Raw genomic sequence first — 17,500 nt, forward strand, 5'->3', positions numbered from 1 at the left:
GAGGTTATTCCCTTTAGAGATCATAAACAGAATAAAGAAATAAATAAAAAAAAGTATATCCCTAAATGCCTTAAGACTTCAAAGCTAAATACAAACGCCCTTCATATACTTTATTTTTAAAACTCGTCTCATCCTACTATCCACTCCTTGGTAGATTTTAATCGAACAAGAAAAAAACAAAGAAAACATAAGTAAACATACAACAAAAAAAGCAAGCATATGGATAACCTTCCTTGTCTCTCCCCCCCTCCCCCCACAACCAGGGCCCGTGTGGAGATACCCAGGAGTTCTACTATGACCCCGTGGCAGGTTCCGGAGCGTGCCGATGCCCGAGAGGCAAGATCCTGTACCCGCCCACCGGCCTGTGCTACGCGGAGTACACAAAGGGACCCTGTACTTCCAGGTACTTTCTTGATAATAATTCCACCGATGAGTTTTTAGCACAACCTTACTCAACCCTAATCTAGCCTTTAACTTCAACCAATACTAATCTCATCTCATCCAACGTTAACCTAATCCAACCCCGCACAAACCTAACTGAAACCTAACTTCGCCGAGCCAACTTAACCTAACTTAACCTCGCCCAACCCAACCAGTTCCGCCTCAACCCAACCTAACTTTTCATACTACCTCTTGTCCAAACGTAACTTTTCATACTTAAGTCTAAGTGACTATTTCATTCTCACTGTTGATACTATTTTCGACATGTACATAATCCAACCCAACCAAACTTTTCATACCAAGTCTAAATAATACTATTTCATAACTATAAACAATTGTTATCGCGACGTCGGGACAGGTAAACTTCACCAGGTAACTTCCGGCCTCCAGTTCTGAGCAGGAAGTGAAAATTCCCGTTAAATTTACCTGTAGGGGTTACTTATACCGCCTCTTTTTCTTTACCTGTTTACATTAACAGATCGCTGTTCTCAAGGTCTTTTTTTACGGGCGCGTAACATTGAGGAAAAACGTTGATGAAAAATATAAATAGGATAAATTTCTTCGCTCGTTTTTCTCTGGTCCAAGTAGCTTCTTACTGAGTAGTATGAATTATTATATAAATAACAATATTGATGATGATGGCAACGACGATGATGATTAATGATGATAATTATCAGGCAAACAGCAATGACAACAAGCTTGAAAAGTTCCCTATTTTTTCCTCTTGACAGGCAGTACCTGGCCACGGAAGAGGATGGGCAGACGGGCACGTGCCGCGCCTTCAAGGAGTGCCCGCCCCGCCACGTGTTCTGGCCCCAAGATGACACGTGTTACCAATACCACACGCGAGGACCCTGCCTCAAGGGATACCTTATCTACATCAATCCCATCTCAGGTACTTTTCTCACTTGCTCACACTACTTATCACATTTTTAATTGCCTCTTTTCTCGTACATAATAGTAATTCTTATCGTTACTGTGACTGACAATAAAGCCGAGACTGCCTTCAGCGTGCCGTGACCCTCGCGCCTCTCGTTCCAGGGTTCCCCGAGTGCGGCTGCGACAGGAACGTGATGTTCAGCAACTACTGGTCGCTGACGGGCCTGTGCTTCGAGCTGTTCGAGCGCGGCCCGTGCCTGGACGGCGCCATCTTCCTGTACAATGCCACGCGCGGCTCCACCGAGTGCAGCTGCAGCGCCTCCATCCTCACCAACTACCACCGCGAGAGCGACGGCTGCTTCGAGCTCAACCAGCGCGGCCCGTGCAAGCCGGGCCAGGTGTTCACCTTCGACCCGCGCGAGATGACCACGCAGTGCCGCTGCCGGGAAGACCACGCGCTGTGGGCCCCGTCCGGCCACTGCCACCGCCTCTACTCGCGCGGGCCCTGCGACAAGGGCCACTTCTTCATCTCGGCACCGGGGACCGAGAACGGCACCGCACTCGAGGGCGAGTGCCACGAGTACCCGTGCTCGGGCACCCGCCGATACCACCCCGCCACGGAGACCTGCTACCGGCTCGGCTGGCGCGGCCCGTGCCCCGAAGGCCAGCTCTTCATCTACGACGAGGAGACTCCCCTGCGCGGCGCCTGCGGCTGCACGCGCGAGCTGGTGGGCTACTGGCCGGAGGACGACCGGTGCTACGAGCTGGGCGGGCGGGGCCCCTGCCAGCACTCGCAGGTGCTCTCGTACGACAAGGCCACCGGCGGCGTCCAGTGCACGTGCGACATCCGGAAGGGCTTCGTGCAGTGGCATGACGACCGCTGCTACCGCATCGAGACCCGCGGGCCGTGCGCCGTCGGGGAGATCATGGTCATCAAGCGATGGCGCCCCGTCACGCCCACCTGCACGCCCGCCGGCTCGTCCCACACGCCCAACGCGCCCCTGCTGCTGCTGACCGCCGCGCCCGCCAGAGACAAGGCGCCGCAGCACCACCGCGAGAGCAACAGCGTGACGGCCGCGCGCGGGGACAGCTCCTTCACGCTGGGCGCCAACGACACCCTCGTGCCCGCCGCGGCCAACGTTACAAGCGACACCCCGCGCACACCCGCGCCGCCCCGCCGCCCGCCCTCCGCAATGGGCGCCGCCTGGCCAGTCGCCCCGCGCCCACCAACATCTACTCGCTGGTGGCCGTGGAGGATGCCACGGGCGGAGGAGCAGCGGGGGCAGGAGAGGGCGCGGCGGTGACTGCCTTCCCCCAGGGGCGGACGGGGCGCTCGATGGCCGACACCGAGACGTGGGGCTTCCTCGACGGGTCCTACTTCAAAATCCCCGGCACTTCTCCGGGGACGTACTACACGGGGCGCCCCGACGGAGAGCCGTCCCTCCAGCCGTGGTGGGGGGAGCCCTCCACCTAAGCGACGCCGGGGGTGGCCGCCCCACACCCCCACACGCCGCAGGGCATTACCGTGACCCCAGACCATGGCCCCCACGCACCCACACAGCCTGTGATACGAGCCGCCCGGACTCCACGCCCCCGCCATGCAAAAGGACCTTCCGGCACCGCCCCTGCGACCCGCGCTCGTGCCTCCGCGTCTTCGCCTGCGACTCACCGACGGGACGGGAGCCGTTCCTCGAATGTGACTCTGAAACGCTATTAACGTACATCATTCCCTCGCGGCGGATTAAGTGTTCGGAAAAAAGACAATATCCCTACCACCACAGAGTGTAATAATCACACAAACACACGTCCGACAGTGAATGAAGTTCAGCGATTCGGTTCCCTCCCCGCCCCGTCGTCAGAGGCGAACCGCAGGCCGGCCGCACGAAACACTTGCTAAAATCAAATAAGGGAAGTGCCTGCCGCGATGTGTCCAACAGCTGCGAGACACGTGTGTTGTTGCGGTGACCTCGAGCAATTGCACACTCTAACCCGACGGGCCTGCCTGGAGGTTGATGCTTTTTTTTGTGAATATCTTTTTTTACAATGCATGTGTATATATATCTTTCATGATTGTTCATTTCCGTGAATATGTAATAAAGTTAAAACCTCCTTCTGTCAACGACTTTCACTTCCTACTTCCCCTTTCCCCTTCCCTCCTTCAACCTTAAGCCTGAATGATAAACCAAATATTCGCAACATTCTCTCCAAACAAAAAACAAAAAAAAAAACTCCTGATGCCGTGTACCAGGTAAACAAAGCCGGCGACAACACGCTCCATCCCGCCGACGTAAACACATTTTCAAAACACAACCACGTTTCCTCTTCTTTTTCGAAAGTATATTCTGACGTAACGCAAATTACAGCAAACACACACATACCCAAACCCATTAAAAAATAATAAATAATTACTTCCTCGCAGAACAACGCCGGCACGCGCCATATGACACGCGAAAGTAAACAAAGAATCTGAAAATCGCTCCCCGGGGGGGGGCAGGAACCCACCCCACCCCCGCCCCTACCCTGGAACACCAGTGAAAGTCATATAATACGTTATTCACACATCCCCATACGCACACACCCTCCCCCCTTCTTCGCCGCCGGAGGAATTGCCTTATGCAAAGAGGCGATAATTAGCACGTCGGTTAACATTTGCTCTTTCAATTTCGCTCGAGCAGACTTTGCTTTCCCTGCCCGAGGCTTCGACTCCGGGGCCAACGCAGCGCCGAGAGGTTTGAAACATACTTATTCTATAATTATATCTAGTTTTAAGGTATAGCCTAATTATCCTCTATCTTATTCAGATGAATAAAATACGGAATATCAAACGACACTGATGAATCTGGTGAATTAATGACAAATTAAGAAAGAAAAAAAATGTGCCATCGACATCTATCGAATTCTTTTTTTTTTCATGTTATTCAATTAAAGAAAAATTATTATTAATATGAAGATAAAGATGTGTGAAAAAAAAAACATTTTTTTTTTACACCTACCGCATTTCTCATTTGCATGTTACTCATTTACTGAAAATTACGACAGGTGTTGAATTGGAGAAAGACTTATCAAAATTTACCGCAATGAGAAATTTTTTAATTTACTCAATTGCATCTATTAATTAATGGATGTTTCATCACTTGCGTGTGTGCGCATGGCTGTGGGTTATTGTGTATGTGCGTGTGCGTGTGCGTGTGCGCCCACGTGTGCGTGTGTGAGAAAGAAAACGATTAGGTATTGCTCTAAAGCGTGTGCTTTTGAATAATACATTCCGAACGCGGAACTGATGGGAACGTACCGCAACAGGTGCAGATTCAAAGACAAGAGATCGTGTGATTTCTCTTCCGCAGTCTGCTTGTACATTCAGCGAGTGTCGCCACGCATGCACACGTTAGCATACACAAAAAAAAAATATATATATGTATACATGTACTTACGAATACCCATAAATATACAAAAAGACCGATTCACTGGCATACAGACAAAACACACCCGACAGCCACACACAGAGAAGCATACGCGCACGCACACAAACGCGCACACGCACGCACGCACGCACGCACGCACACACACAAACAAACACACACACACACACACACACACACACACACACACACACACACACACACACACACACACACACAAACAGTACCTATCTAATTTTGTCTACTCTCTAGCAAAAGCAAAACGTATCTCATCGTGCATGCAATGGAATTTTAGAAACTTCCGTTCAGGGATTTCACACACACACAAACCGATTCTCGCACGCTACTGGACTGTAAGTTCCCACTAAGAGGAAGAGAAAGAGAAAGGGAGCGAGAAAGAGAGAGTGAGAGACAGTGAGAGAGAGAGAGAGAGAGAGAGAGAGAGAGAGAGAGAGAGAGAGAGAGAGAGAGAGAGAGAGAGAGAGAGAGAGAGAGAGAGAGAGAGAGAGAGAGAGAAAGAGAGAGAGAGAGAGAGAGAGAAAATAAACATATAAACAATTTGGAAAGAGAAATCGGGACAAGTGAGAACAGACACAGCTAAATAGCCCAATTCAACCACATTAAAAATTTTAAAAACTTACTTTCATATATAAGTGCAAAATCACCCTATCTAATTCAAGGTCCGGTACCTTCCCTACCAGCATCTTGCACCGTAATAACGCCACATTTGGGATTAGACTCGGACATTATGCTAGTCATCCGTTGTACAAGGACACCAAAATCCTCGGGTGCGTCTTACACAAGGAACCCAGTTGCATAACCGATGAATAATACATCTAATGACTGCATTGCAAGAGATGCCTGTACTAACATACCATTAATCATCTACATTAAATGCAAAATCGAAGAAAAACAATAACGATAATCTTATAACTGACCGAGTAACTCATCACCGAACTCATCCGCTCATTTCTCCATGCCACTCGCCTCCATTCGCCTCTGGTTTGTCTTCCACTTATGGATCGACTTCCCTTACATTTTGTTTCTCTCAGATTTGCAACATTCGTTAAGTGCAATTCCTCTCAATCGTCAATATACTTTCATCTCACTCACCAACTAACAATCCACAATTTTAAATTCTACAATATTTCCATACTTTTAAAGATACAGATATATGATAACATCCACGAAAAACAACGCGTATATTCATATGCATCGAAACACGATGAGAAAAGAATAAAAAAATACTGACGTTTCGAGTCCAGGTAGACTCCTCATCACACGAGCAAAAAAAGAATCACCTATTTTCCGTCTAATTTTCGGGCCTGTTTCAACTCCTACGCATATATCAGAGCTTACTCACTCAAGCTTGCCCTCCAGCTTGGTTATATTCCCCTCCATCTGAGCTATCGTGGCCTCCTTCTTCCGTAGTTCCTCTCGCAGGTGTAGAACTTGCTCGGTCTTTGTGTCTAACTCTGTCTGCAAGGGAGAGTCAGAGCAGCTTGAGAATCACGTCAATATAGATTTTAAAAAAAATAGAATAAACAACGAAAACACGTGAAAATATAATAGCGCGTAATCAGATACAAATTTCCTTCGTCTCTACAGAAATAACCAGCATTAAAACCACATGCTTACATTCAGGAGATCTTTGTCGTGATCCAAACGGCTGACATTCCCCCGCAGGGCTGCCCCGTCTGCCCTCGCCACCGCCAGTTCCTTGGTCACTCTGTCCAGCTCAGTCTCCAGGTCTGACACTCGGTTCTCAGCTGCCGAGAGCTGGCTCAGGCGGAACTCCAGCTGGTGCTCTGTGTCGCCGATCTCTCCTACCTTCCTTTCCAATAGTTTTCTGCGTGGATACAGATGAGGTATTAGTCAGGTTTCAATCCATTCCGCGTTCATTTGATACAATTATTTTGTTCGTATGTAGGAGAACAAGAAGAACGCGCAAATGCGAAAGTCTTGCTTTTCAGAGTAAACAAATATATAAATAAAATAAAGCTTGATCAATGTCACTAATATTACAAAGAAGACTTAGCCTTCATGATGAATGCATCATCTAGTGGCATCTAATTTATATAAACCTAAATTAAAGTATCCGTAACCATCCTAGACACATAACCCTCCACTTGCAAAAGATGAATGGACTGTATATCCTCCCATTAATTCATTCCTCTGACGAACACCCCACCAAAAATATCTAGGTTTGTAACCCTTAAAAAAAACGAAAAATGCCCTGAAAATATTCGCCAGCACCAACATATCAGTCATCTAACCTACTCACCAACATTAACATACAAATAATTTAACCTACTCACCAACATTAACATAAGAATAATCTAACCTACTCAACAACATCAACATAACGATAACCTAACTTCCTCCCTTTACTCCTACATCCCCTACAACTTTACCTACTACCTTTCTAGCAACTAATGAAAAAGAAAACACTCACTTCATATCGTCAGACTGCTTGCCCTGCAGACCCAGTTCATTATTAGCCTGCTGGAGGGCATCTTGTAGGGCCTGCACCTGATCCTGCAGCGATGCTATGAGCGAGCCCTGGGACTGCAGGCGCTGATGCAATTCCGTAGCGATCCTGCCTCCCTCCTCCGTCTGGTGCCGGAGGTTGGACGCCTCCTCCTCCAGCGTGGCCTTCTCTCGCATCTGGCTGGTGGTGGCGCTCTGGACGGCGGTGGGGAAGGATGATTTGGGTAATGATGTTGAGGATGATTATAATATAAAGAACAAAAACAATATTACTACTACTACTATTAATAATAAAAATAATAATAAAAATTAAAATTATAATAATAACAACAAAATAGGGTACTGAATATTTAGAATAATAGTAATAATAATAACACCACCACCAACAAAAGCAATACTGATCAAAAGTAATCTTTTCTAGAAAAAATAGATCATAAGATCAATCATACATGGATAGCATTATAACATTGTTTAATAAGGTTACTTTTCTAACCAATCATTCATCACAAATGAGCTCTCTCTCAATAAACTTAGAGGCACTGTAGTACTAATCCTCTTTAATGTAATAAAACTTTAAAGTGATGATGAACTGTACAATAAAATATATAGAAACTGTCAAACATTCAATTCCAAGAAAAACACAAACACAAAGAAAGTGACATACACACAAACATAAAATCAAATAATACCACAATTAAACACTGTGTAGAGTAGTTATCATGATATCACATAACCAATCACTAACAAAGGCTTTTTTGGGGGGAAGGAAAATTCAAGACTGCATAATCGATCAATAATACATCTATTGACTGTTATTCCCAGTAGCAACAAAAAAAAAATCATATTCATTAAATACAGAATCTAAGTAAAACAACACTGATAATCTTATATAAAAATGAACACATAAAATTCAACATACCCTCAATTTTTCCCTGAGGAGTTCCCGTTCCTTCTTCACCTTATCAAGGTCCGTCAAAGCTGCATCTCGAGCCTTTCTTATCTCTGAGATGAAGGCTTGCGTGGATGGGGGATACCTCTGGGTGGCAGCATCTTGGAGTCTGAACGAATATCACATAATCACAAAGAGATACATATTAAATACAAAGATAATGTCACTGTCAGTGTAAAATCTACAAATAATACATATATATAAAGCTTCTAACAAGCAATTTTCCATGGAGTTTGTTTGTGAGTAAGAATGACTATGAAGTAAAGGACAAAGAAATTAATAAAAATGATTACGAATTCAATGCCTATATACATTAAAATATCTAAAGATATATCATCTACATCTCAGTCACTTAAGAGATCAATCTAATAAATTTCCTTTTCTTTCTACCTACTTTTCAATCGCTGCATGAAGTTCCCTTGTGTGGTTGTCAATTTCATTCTTTTCCTGTTCAACTTCCCTCAGCTTTTCAGTAAGATTTCTTACCTGAAATAAGAGGTGTTAACATGACTATAACTTGTTGAAACTTATTCACTTGACAAGTCACTGCTACTATCTTGGCAGACATGATGATGGTGATGGTGATGATGATGGTGATGGTGATGGTGATGGTGATGATGATGATGATGATGATGATGATGATGATATGATGATGATATGATGATGATATGATGATGATATGATGATGATATGATGATGATGATGATGATGATGATGATGATGATGATGATGATGATGATGATGATGATGATGATGATGATAAAAATCAAACTGGAAATGAAACTACAAGAACAAAGGACAAATTCACCTTGGCCTCTAAGTCTGCCTTGGCTATTACAACCCCTCGTTTCTCTGCCATTAATGATTCTATTTCTTGTTTCTGGAAAGAAGAAAATAAACAAAAACTAGAAGCAATTCTTCAACCATAACACCGTCATCGTTTTAATCCCATTCAATTTGATTCTAATGATGAATTAAAAAGCTGTATTCACTGGAGCTATATTATATTATATTATATTATATTATTATTTTCATATTTATTCCAGTCATATTCAGCTGAGTATACAAAGAGTGAAAAAACTAACAATGGACTGAGGCACAGAAGGTGTCGAAATGGCCGCCTGAGCCATCCTACGAGAGATTTCATTGTAGTGGTTTTTAAAGAAATCTCGTTCCTGTTGTAGGATGTCTCGCTCTCGTATAACATTAGTGACATCTATTTCCTTAGCACCATCTCCCTGCAAAAGCAAGATGTGGTTAATCTTTATCTTCAGGAAGAATATAACAAAATAATTATTACAAAGCATATCAAATTACATTTCTACTGTTTACATATATCAATATTCTTATGAATAATATTATTTTCATATTCTTACACTGAAAATAGAAAATATACTATTATCATTAAATGTTCAATGTTCTTTTAATAAATTTCAACAGTTGTTTCCATGACACTTGACCTATTTCTCATTATTTTCAATTCTACTAAAGATATGAGACAAACAGATTTTTACTTTAAAATAAGAAGGAGAAGAAAACATTTCTTTAAAACAATCACAAAAATTAAACTTTCAAATTACCTGAGGGATTGGCTGAGCCAGACTAGCCTTTAAATTTTCATACTGCTGCTTGAAGAAATCTCTTTCTTGCTGGTAGATTGCCATCTCACTCCTAACAGCCGCTGAATCAGCATCCACAGGAGGGGAAGTCTCAGCAGATCCCTGATGAAGAAGGATTGGTACTCATATAGTCCTCTATTTCATGATCCCAATATTGTGTATATTAAATCTATGATCTTATTCTACACCTCTCACCTACTATAGCCCATACCATATATATTACAAGCTTCAGACATGTAATTTTGAACTGCATGATTATCATATTTCATCAATATAGTTCTCCTTCCAATAGCAATACATTAATTTTCAGAAACCTCACAAGCATATAAAACTATTCCGTGCTTCATGTAGATACATATACATATGATACAACAAAACTTGTCTAAGCCTTACACAAATATACAAAATACTCACTCTGGCCATTGGTGGCCGGCCATCTGATGGAACACCTGCTGCAGAGGGCATGCGGGACATCTGTGCATTATACTGCTGGCGGAAGTATTCCATCTGCTGTTTGTAAAAATCTCGTTCTCGTCTAACTGCCTCTACATCCGCTGCAACCATAATAGTAATGTAGTAGTAAAGTAAAGGGCAAACATTTGAGGTTTCTTAATACGCAAATCAAATTTCAACAACCAAAGCAAACAACCTTAGTCTTCAAGGGCAACCTACCTGCTCCTGGTACAGACTGAGGTCTAGGTGGAGGTGATCCAGAGGCAGGACTGCCTATGAGACCTGCCGATGGAGGGGCAATCCCTGAAGGACCCAATGGCATTGCCCCTGGTACCCCTGTTGGAACAGAACCTGCTGATATAGGAATTCCAGAGGGCCCAGATACAGGAGAGCTGCCTGATCTGCCAGACAATGGCGCTTGCTGTTGATTCCTTAGTGACTGGTACTGCATCTTGTAGAAATCCCTCTCTTGTTTCAAGACATCTCTTTCATGACACACTCTGGCAAGCTCATTTTCCTTTGAGAGAGAGACACAAACAATTAGCAATAATCAAAGCCCTCTAACAACAGATATCACCAAATTTACATAGTTTTTCTCTCTTTTACTACAAAACTGATACACTTACTCTTCAAGCACTTCTTTTGAATGCATCAACAAACAAATTCACTTACTGGAGACACAGGCTTTGATTTTCTTCCAATCTGCATTGGTGATGAGGGTGTTGATGTTGGCTTGGACTTAAGGATGTCTAGTAGCTGAAGAACCTGTTCACTATAGTACTCTCGTTCCCTCTCAGCCTGTCTCTTCTCATCTTGATTCTGGAAAAATTAATGAAATGAACGCCAGTCTAAAAATATTTTTCTCAACTGTCAGTGAATATTCACAATTTTTATTTCCTCTTCCAATATGATTATTTTTTAAATAATACAAAGAATATGCACGTAAAATAATTTTAAAACAAAAACTAGTAGTCTTTTTATGGTGAAAAAAGAAAACAGAAGTACATCAGCCCTGTAAATCTTACCACATTCAACTGTTCACTGAAGTAATTCCTCTCTAGCTGCAGCTGCTTAAGCTGAGCTTGTAGTTTAGACATGTCATCTGTCATGTAATCTCGAGATTGTTCCAAAGCTTGCTTTGTTCTCGATAGCTGTAATAATTATATTGCTCTAATTGTTTAAAATTTAAATCTATATACTGTTTTGACAAAGTCAGCATGCAGAATGAAAAAATAAGAGAAGGAGTAAATAAAGCCACATATATCAGAAATATCTGGTGTATGTGCTTATCTTATAAGAAAAGATTTTTTTATTGTACTTTCCCACTTCTTTCTATGCAGCTTTCAAGTACAAAAGCACCAATACCAAAAACAATATTGAAGTATGAAAATATATTCACTAAAGGCTACCACAGACCTCCCCAGACTGGTCCTTAAAGAAGTCAAGCTCCTGTTCCAGCTGCATCTGTTTCGTCTGGAGTTTCTGCATTTCTTCCTTGTAATAGTCCCTCTCTTGCTCCATCTCCTTGTTCTGGCCTTGTAGTTTCACTGTCTCACTGGTGTAGAAGGACTTCCCTTGCTCTGCAGTGTCCTTCTCCTCTGTCAACTCTGCAATCTTCTTGCGAAGGGTCTCTCCTTCGTCTGTCAGGCGAAGCTTTTCAGTTTCAGCTTCTTGTACTGTTTGGGAGGAATGTTACTTTAGTCATAAAAATATTCAGTCAGTAATTTCATGCTGCACAAAGATGCCATCAATTCTGGACAAAATATGCAGACTTGAAACTACACACTTTTTCTATACTTTTAAAAATATCTTTAAAAATTACAAGATCTGAAAAACAAACATCAGAATAAGTACCAAATATACACATGGGCAATGCTACAACATTAATACTAAAGAGTCAGTTCACATTCGATTCTACAGTAACTCACATGACACTGTTAGATGATTTATTTTATCCACCAGTGTCTTTTTCTCCTCCTGTCCTTTTCGCAAGAGGTCCTCCATACGCCTGTTTTCATCTAACATTGGTACCCGTTCTGTCACTAAGCGTGTGTGATCATGAGTGAGCCGTGAGTGGTCATGACGCACATGAATCAGCTCCTTGTAGAGCCTGTCACGTTCATCCCTCATGATATGAAACAGACGGTGTTGCTCGGCAAGGTCTGATTCACAGCTTATAAGTTTAGACTGCAAAGGGCATGAAATTTGTTCTTTAACTGACATACATAACTCTCCTAAGTGCTAAAATAAAAAATCATTTTTCAACAATGACACAAAACTTCAGAAAATAATCACAACATTCCTAAAGACAAGTTCAAATACAAATTTACTACAACTCCACACATATAGTTTCAAAAATATCAATAACAGAAAAAAAAATATATATATATATAAACACAAGATTACAGAAATGGCACTATTTACCTTTGTGCGTTGAAGCTTTTGTGTGAGTGTTTCTGCCGTGTTGAGAACATCTTCCTCCAAGAGGCGATTGGTCTTCTCAACATCATGGAGTTCCTTGGTGAGGTCTGTGTTCTCATCAGCCAATTCTACAGCTCTATTCATGGCTTCATGCGTATCTCCAAGAATATCTGGTGACATAAATTGAACTCAAAAATATTTTTAAAATATGTTGAGCACAGAAAAAACTAAATCTTCAAACATGAAAAATGTATAAAAAAAAACACAAAATCGTAATGAAGAATATAACGGGTGTGTTACATAATTGACTTCTCAAATATCTTAGCCTTACTTTTAAGCTTATTTTCCAGCTGTATGTTCGTCTTGGTGAGGAGATCATTGTGAAGCTGCAGTTGGTGGAGATGCTCATGAGCAGCATGGATGCGGTTGTCCTCAAGCACAGCAGCTACTGTCCGTCCTCCCTCCAACAAACCCTGGAGCCTTGCGATCTCTGATTCTCTGGATGCAACCTACAGGGAGGGTCTTTTATTAATTCTAAGCTGATGGAATTTCTTAATGGTATCATTTAAAAATTATACAATTCATTTCTATGCAGATAACATATTCAGACTACATGCACTATAATTGTGCAGATTACAGATTTACTGTGCATAAATATTAGTGTTCTATGTAATAAACATCTGTCAAATCCTTTGCAGAGATTTCACAATAAAGCTATTAAAGAGCTTTTTTGTTTTTTTTTACATCAAGTAAGTTTTAACCTTTGAAATAAAATCTCAAGATTTTCATAGAAGACACTAGAGAAAAATATCAGTTGATAGATGAGTTAGAATAATATGATAAAGGTATATTGCAGTTAGCTGAAGTTTGGTTAAGTGCCTACAAGTTAATCTCATTTTATAATTTCTCTATGATGTTAAAGCACCAATTCCTCTATATTATTTTGTTTAATGGACTCTGCTACAGCACTTACAAAGCAAGTTTCATTTCCTGGATTCATAGTCAAGTTAAGAGATCATTCTTCAGAATCATTCTCATTACCACTCACTTGTTTCCTGAGAGTGGAGCATTGGTTTTCATACTCCTTGGCCTGTCGCTGACTGCGTTCTGCTTCCTGCTGTAGGTCAAGGAGCTTTTGGTCTGTCATGCGCAAAAGATCAGCAAGGTAGGCATCGTTGTTGTTCTGCTGACGACCTGCACCAGCAGCACACCCGCACCTGTTCACATACATCATAACAAAACATATTTCCCCGGTAAAAGCGAAGCTAAACCATAGCCTCCACACAACTGTCTTATGAGAAAATCTGTTTTGTTTTTGCTGCAATGATGATCACCACTTAGTTATTCACAGCTAAGATGCCCTGTGATGTAGCTTCTTTTTGAGAGTTCTAATGAGAATAATGATGAGGATTGTCATGGATTTTCTTCTTATAATCTCTATCTTTTTTAATCTATGTCTCATGCCTTTAGATCACTTTCTTCCGACTTCCTGAACTCCCTGGTAATTTACAAAAATCAGCTGAAGGGAAGGAAGTTGAGATTTTAAAACTGGGACAAAAGGTAAGCAATGTTTAGAAGAGAGTTAACCAATATTGCTTTAAACCTAAAGGTGGACATAAAAAGTCTTCAATAGAATAGATCAAAATAAGCAAATAATTCCCTTCATAACACCAATAATTTTTCCTCGAAATATGTTCCGAATCAAATAATTACTATTTATACTATTTTTAGCCGTTAAATAAAAATTGGAAAAGCTGACAAACTTTGTGATGTAATCTATTAAACTAATCAATCGTAAAACCTAAACAAAATTAGATACATTTATCTTTAGTTAAAAATAAGTGTATGTCTTACTTTCCTGCAGGATTCAGGCTTAACCAATTGTAAATAAAACACCGAAGTCAGGAACACGAAAACACACAAATATTCCGAAGGCCCTTCCGTTGCATATTGCTCCTTCAGGGTATGAACAAGCAATATAAGAAAAAGACTTTCAGCACATCCATACGTTTTCCTGTTCTTCCTTTTCTTGTTTTATTTATCACATGACTTACTTTGAACACTTGTTACAGGAAGACATGTTGTTCTCTGGAAGATGAGATGTGATTTCAAGGCGCTGACGCTGAAAAGGTACAGGCTTTCTGCGACCACCTGCCGGAGGAGAATTTTGCTATTGTGATTACTGTTTCTTTTCCTAAACCCTTTTTCATTTCCCAATTGTTGTTTTAGTATCACAGCCTCATTGGGTTTCTTTCTCTAATCTATCTTTTTTCCCTTTCTTTCTCTTTCTCTTTCTCTCTCTCTCTCTCTCTCTCTCTCTCTCTCTCTCTCTCTCTCTCTCTCTCTCTCTCTCTCTCTCTCTCTCTCTACCTACCTTCTACCTTCTACCTTCTACCTACCTACTTACTTACCTACCTACCCCTACCTACCTACCTACCTACCTACCTACCTACCTACCTTCTACCTTCTACCTTCTACCTTCTACCTTCTACCTTTTACCTACCTACGTACCTACTTACCTATCTTCCCCCCACTCCCCTCCTCCCATCCACCCTCCCTCCTTCCTTCCCTCCCATCCTCTTTCACTCCTTCCTTCCTTCCTTCCATCCTTCCTTCCTTCCTTTCCTTACCATCTATCCTACACTTACCATTCTTTCTGCCTTCATTTCCCATTACTTCTTATCTACCCTCCTCATCCCCTATTTATAACACACACAAAAAAACACACACACACACACATCCACACAATAACTTACAAACAGGCAAACCCGTTTCACCTTATCTCCATTTCCTGTATCCTTATACCTGATTCACTTCTACTAAATTGGTATTCGGCCCATGGATACCCCTCCCATAGAATTTCATCACAATTCGTCTGTAACACCCATTAAATTTAATCACAACCTGCCTATAACTTCTGTTTTAATCCTGCTAACAACCAAACACACAAACAGAGCAACAAACACCAATGAAAACATACCCCTCAAGAAGACAAAAAACCAAAGAATAAAAAAAAGACAGAAAAAAAGAGACATAGGAGAGACAGGCAGACAGACCAAGAACTCCTGACCTGGGGTACTGATGACAGCCTGGAGGTTCTTCTCCTGCAGCTGAAGGATCCTGTCGCTCTTCCTCCTTGACTCGGCCTCCAGGACCTCGATCTGCCTCTGGTACTCCCCGGCCAAGAACCGCAGATCACGGTTCTCCTTCTCTAGCTTCTGCAGGGCATTCTGGAGCTCTGTTGACATCGTTGTTGTTAAGTCTCGTTATTTTAACATTTTAATTCCGCAATGTATTAGCCGCTAATGACCTTAACGGCTAATACATGAGACGCGGCAGAAAATTTTAAGCAATCAATTATTATTCTTTAAAGTTATCCATCAGAGTTTACTTTTATTGCTATTATTATTATACTCAAGCTGAGTGACTTATATGCTCTCCGTTTAGCTAAAGATGAACGAGTATTTGATATCACTTTCCGCCCATATCTGACAAAACTCGTCAACCCGATTTTGCGATACCCACAACCCACTTCCACCCTCCCCCTTCCCTCCCCATCCACCCCCAGCCTCCATACCTTTGCTGTGCTTCTCGTTATGTTCCCTGAGTGCAATGTTCTCCATGTGCAAGGCGTTGAGCTGGGTCAGGAGCCTCCCGTTCTCCTCCCGGTATGGAGCCACGCTGGCTGACACCTCCTCACATGTCTGGAAAGAGAGACAGACGAAGGGGAGATCAGTTAAGATAGGTCATGCGCCGCGCTGGAAAATGGCTATTACAATCATTAAGTTATTATCTCGTTCATCAGCGAGGGCTTTTTAGCCTTGCCTGCAACACGTCTGCTACACGATAAATACGAGGAAAACGGATGGGCCATTATTAATCGTTCTGCAACGGATATAAATCACAAACTTATAACCCCAGACCTACTTTTTTTAACCACGAATTTCCCAAATACACACACATAAAGGACAGAATATACTGTAGCAATAACACCGTCAATTCCCTCGAACGGGATGGCAAACTCCTGAACGATTCCTGCCAACGTTCGCTCCGTTGCCAAACTAAATCAATCTCATCAAACATTTACATCAAAATTGCATAGAAAATGGCCCCACCCGCGACACAATATCATCATTCTCTATCGCAAGTTCCTATCAACTTCATATCGAGGTAAAAGTCTATATTAGATGAAACATGCCATAAAACTGGTTAAAAGATTTTCAAACAGAACGTAAAATAACGCAAAAACATGTTACTTGATAAAAGAAAGAAAGAAAAAAAATACATAGATGAATGATGTATATCCTATTACGAACATAAAAGAAAAAAAATTAAAAAGATTTGTATGAACACGTCAGTCACACATTTTTTAAAATAATCCCTTTCCATTCATATATTCCGAACATTTAATATGCCCTTATAACAGGCATACAGAAACTCATCGCATGCTAAATTCGTTTCCTTCTATATCAACGCTATGTTGTTGGTACTTTAAACACCACAATGATCATACTAATACAGAGGAAGACATGATATTAAGTATAATAAAACTCTATTATTTTTTCAACGTCCCGTAAATTATATAACTATCTGTTCCCCCCTAAAATTCACGTCAGATACTAGAATTACTTGTGCAAACAAATCTAAAATAATCATGATGTAAAAAAAAAAAAAAAAAAAAAAAAAAATATATATATATATATAATATATATATATATATATATATATATATATATATATATATATATATATATATATATATATATATATATATTATGGCATGTATGTATGTGCGTCCGTCCGTCCGTCCTGTTACTTAATAATAATAA

General features: G+C 41.5%; 2 protein-coding genes across 2 annotated transcripts in view; one reads left to right on the forward strand and one right to left on the reverse strand.

Annotated features, from left to right (window-relative positions):
* The window catches only part of LOC119575006, a 32,154-nt gene extending 28,720 nt beyond the window's left edge, over nt 1-3,434 (forward strand). Inside the window, exons 3-5 of the mRNA XM_037922318.1 lie at nt 264-403; nt 1,173-1,336; nt 1,483-3,434. Coding sequence (XP_037778246.1) covers nt 264-403; nt 1,173-1,336; nt 1,483-2,624 — 1,446 coding nt within the window. The 3' untranslated portion in view covers nt 2,625-3,434. The remainder of the gene's footprint in view (nt 1-263; nt 404-1,172; nt 1,337-1,482) is intronic.
* Nucleotides 1-17,500, reverse strand: part of LOC119575005 (centrosomal protein of 135 kDa-like) — a 150,106-nt gene that overhangs the window by 62,993 nt on the left and 69,613 nt on the right. The window contains exons 3-22 of the mRNA XM_037922317.1: nt 16,249-16,375; nt 15,742-15,909; nt 14,726-14,822; nt 13,720-13,888; nt 13,003-13,180; nt 12,675-12,841; nt 12,179-12,437; nt 11,667-11,926; nt 11,276-11,401; nt 10,923-11,069; nt 10,470-10,767; nt 10,212-10,351; nt 9,759-9,899; nt 9,264-9,416; nt 8,987-9,058; nt 8,573-8,664; nt 8,149-8,287; nt 7,195-7,424; nt 6,378-6,588; nt 6,103-6,218 (exon numbers count right to left, since the gene is read on the reverse strand). Coding sequence (XP_037778245.1) covers nt 6,103-6,218; nt 6,378-6,588; nt 7,195-7,424; nt 8,149-8,287; nt 8,573-8,664; nt 8,987-9,058; nt 9,264-9,416; nt 9,759-9,899; nt 10,212-10,351; nt 10,470-10,767; nt 10,923-11,069; nt 11,276-11,401; nt 11,667-11,926; nt 12,179-12,437; nt 12,675-12,841; nt 13,003-13,180; nt 13,720-13,888; nt 14,726-14,822; nt 15,742-15,909; nt 16,249-16,375 — 3,290 coding nt within the window. The remainder of the gene's footprint in view (nt 1-6,102; nt 6,219-6,377; nt 6,589-7,194; nt 7,425-8,148; nt 8,288-8,572; nt 8,665-8,986; nt 9,059-9,263; nt 9,417-9,758; nt 9,900-10,211; nt 10,352-10,469; nt 10,768-10,922; nt 11,070-11,275; nt 11,402-11,666; nt 11,927-12,178; nt 12,438-12,674; nt 12,842-13,002; nt 13,181-13,719; nt 13,889-14,725; nt 14,823-15,741; nt 15,910-16,248; nt 16,376-17,500) is intronic.

Source organism: Penaeus monodon, chromosome 7, assembly GCF_015228065.2.
Source record: "Penaeus monodon isolate SGIC_2016 chromosome 7, NSTDA_Pmon_1, whole genome shotgun sequence".
NCBI lineage: Eukaryota > Metazoa > Arthropoda > Malacostraca > Decapoda > Penaeidae > Penaeus > Penaeus monodon.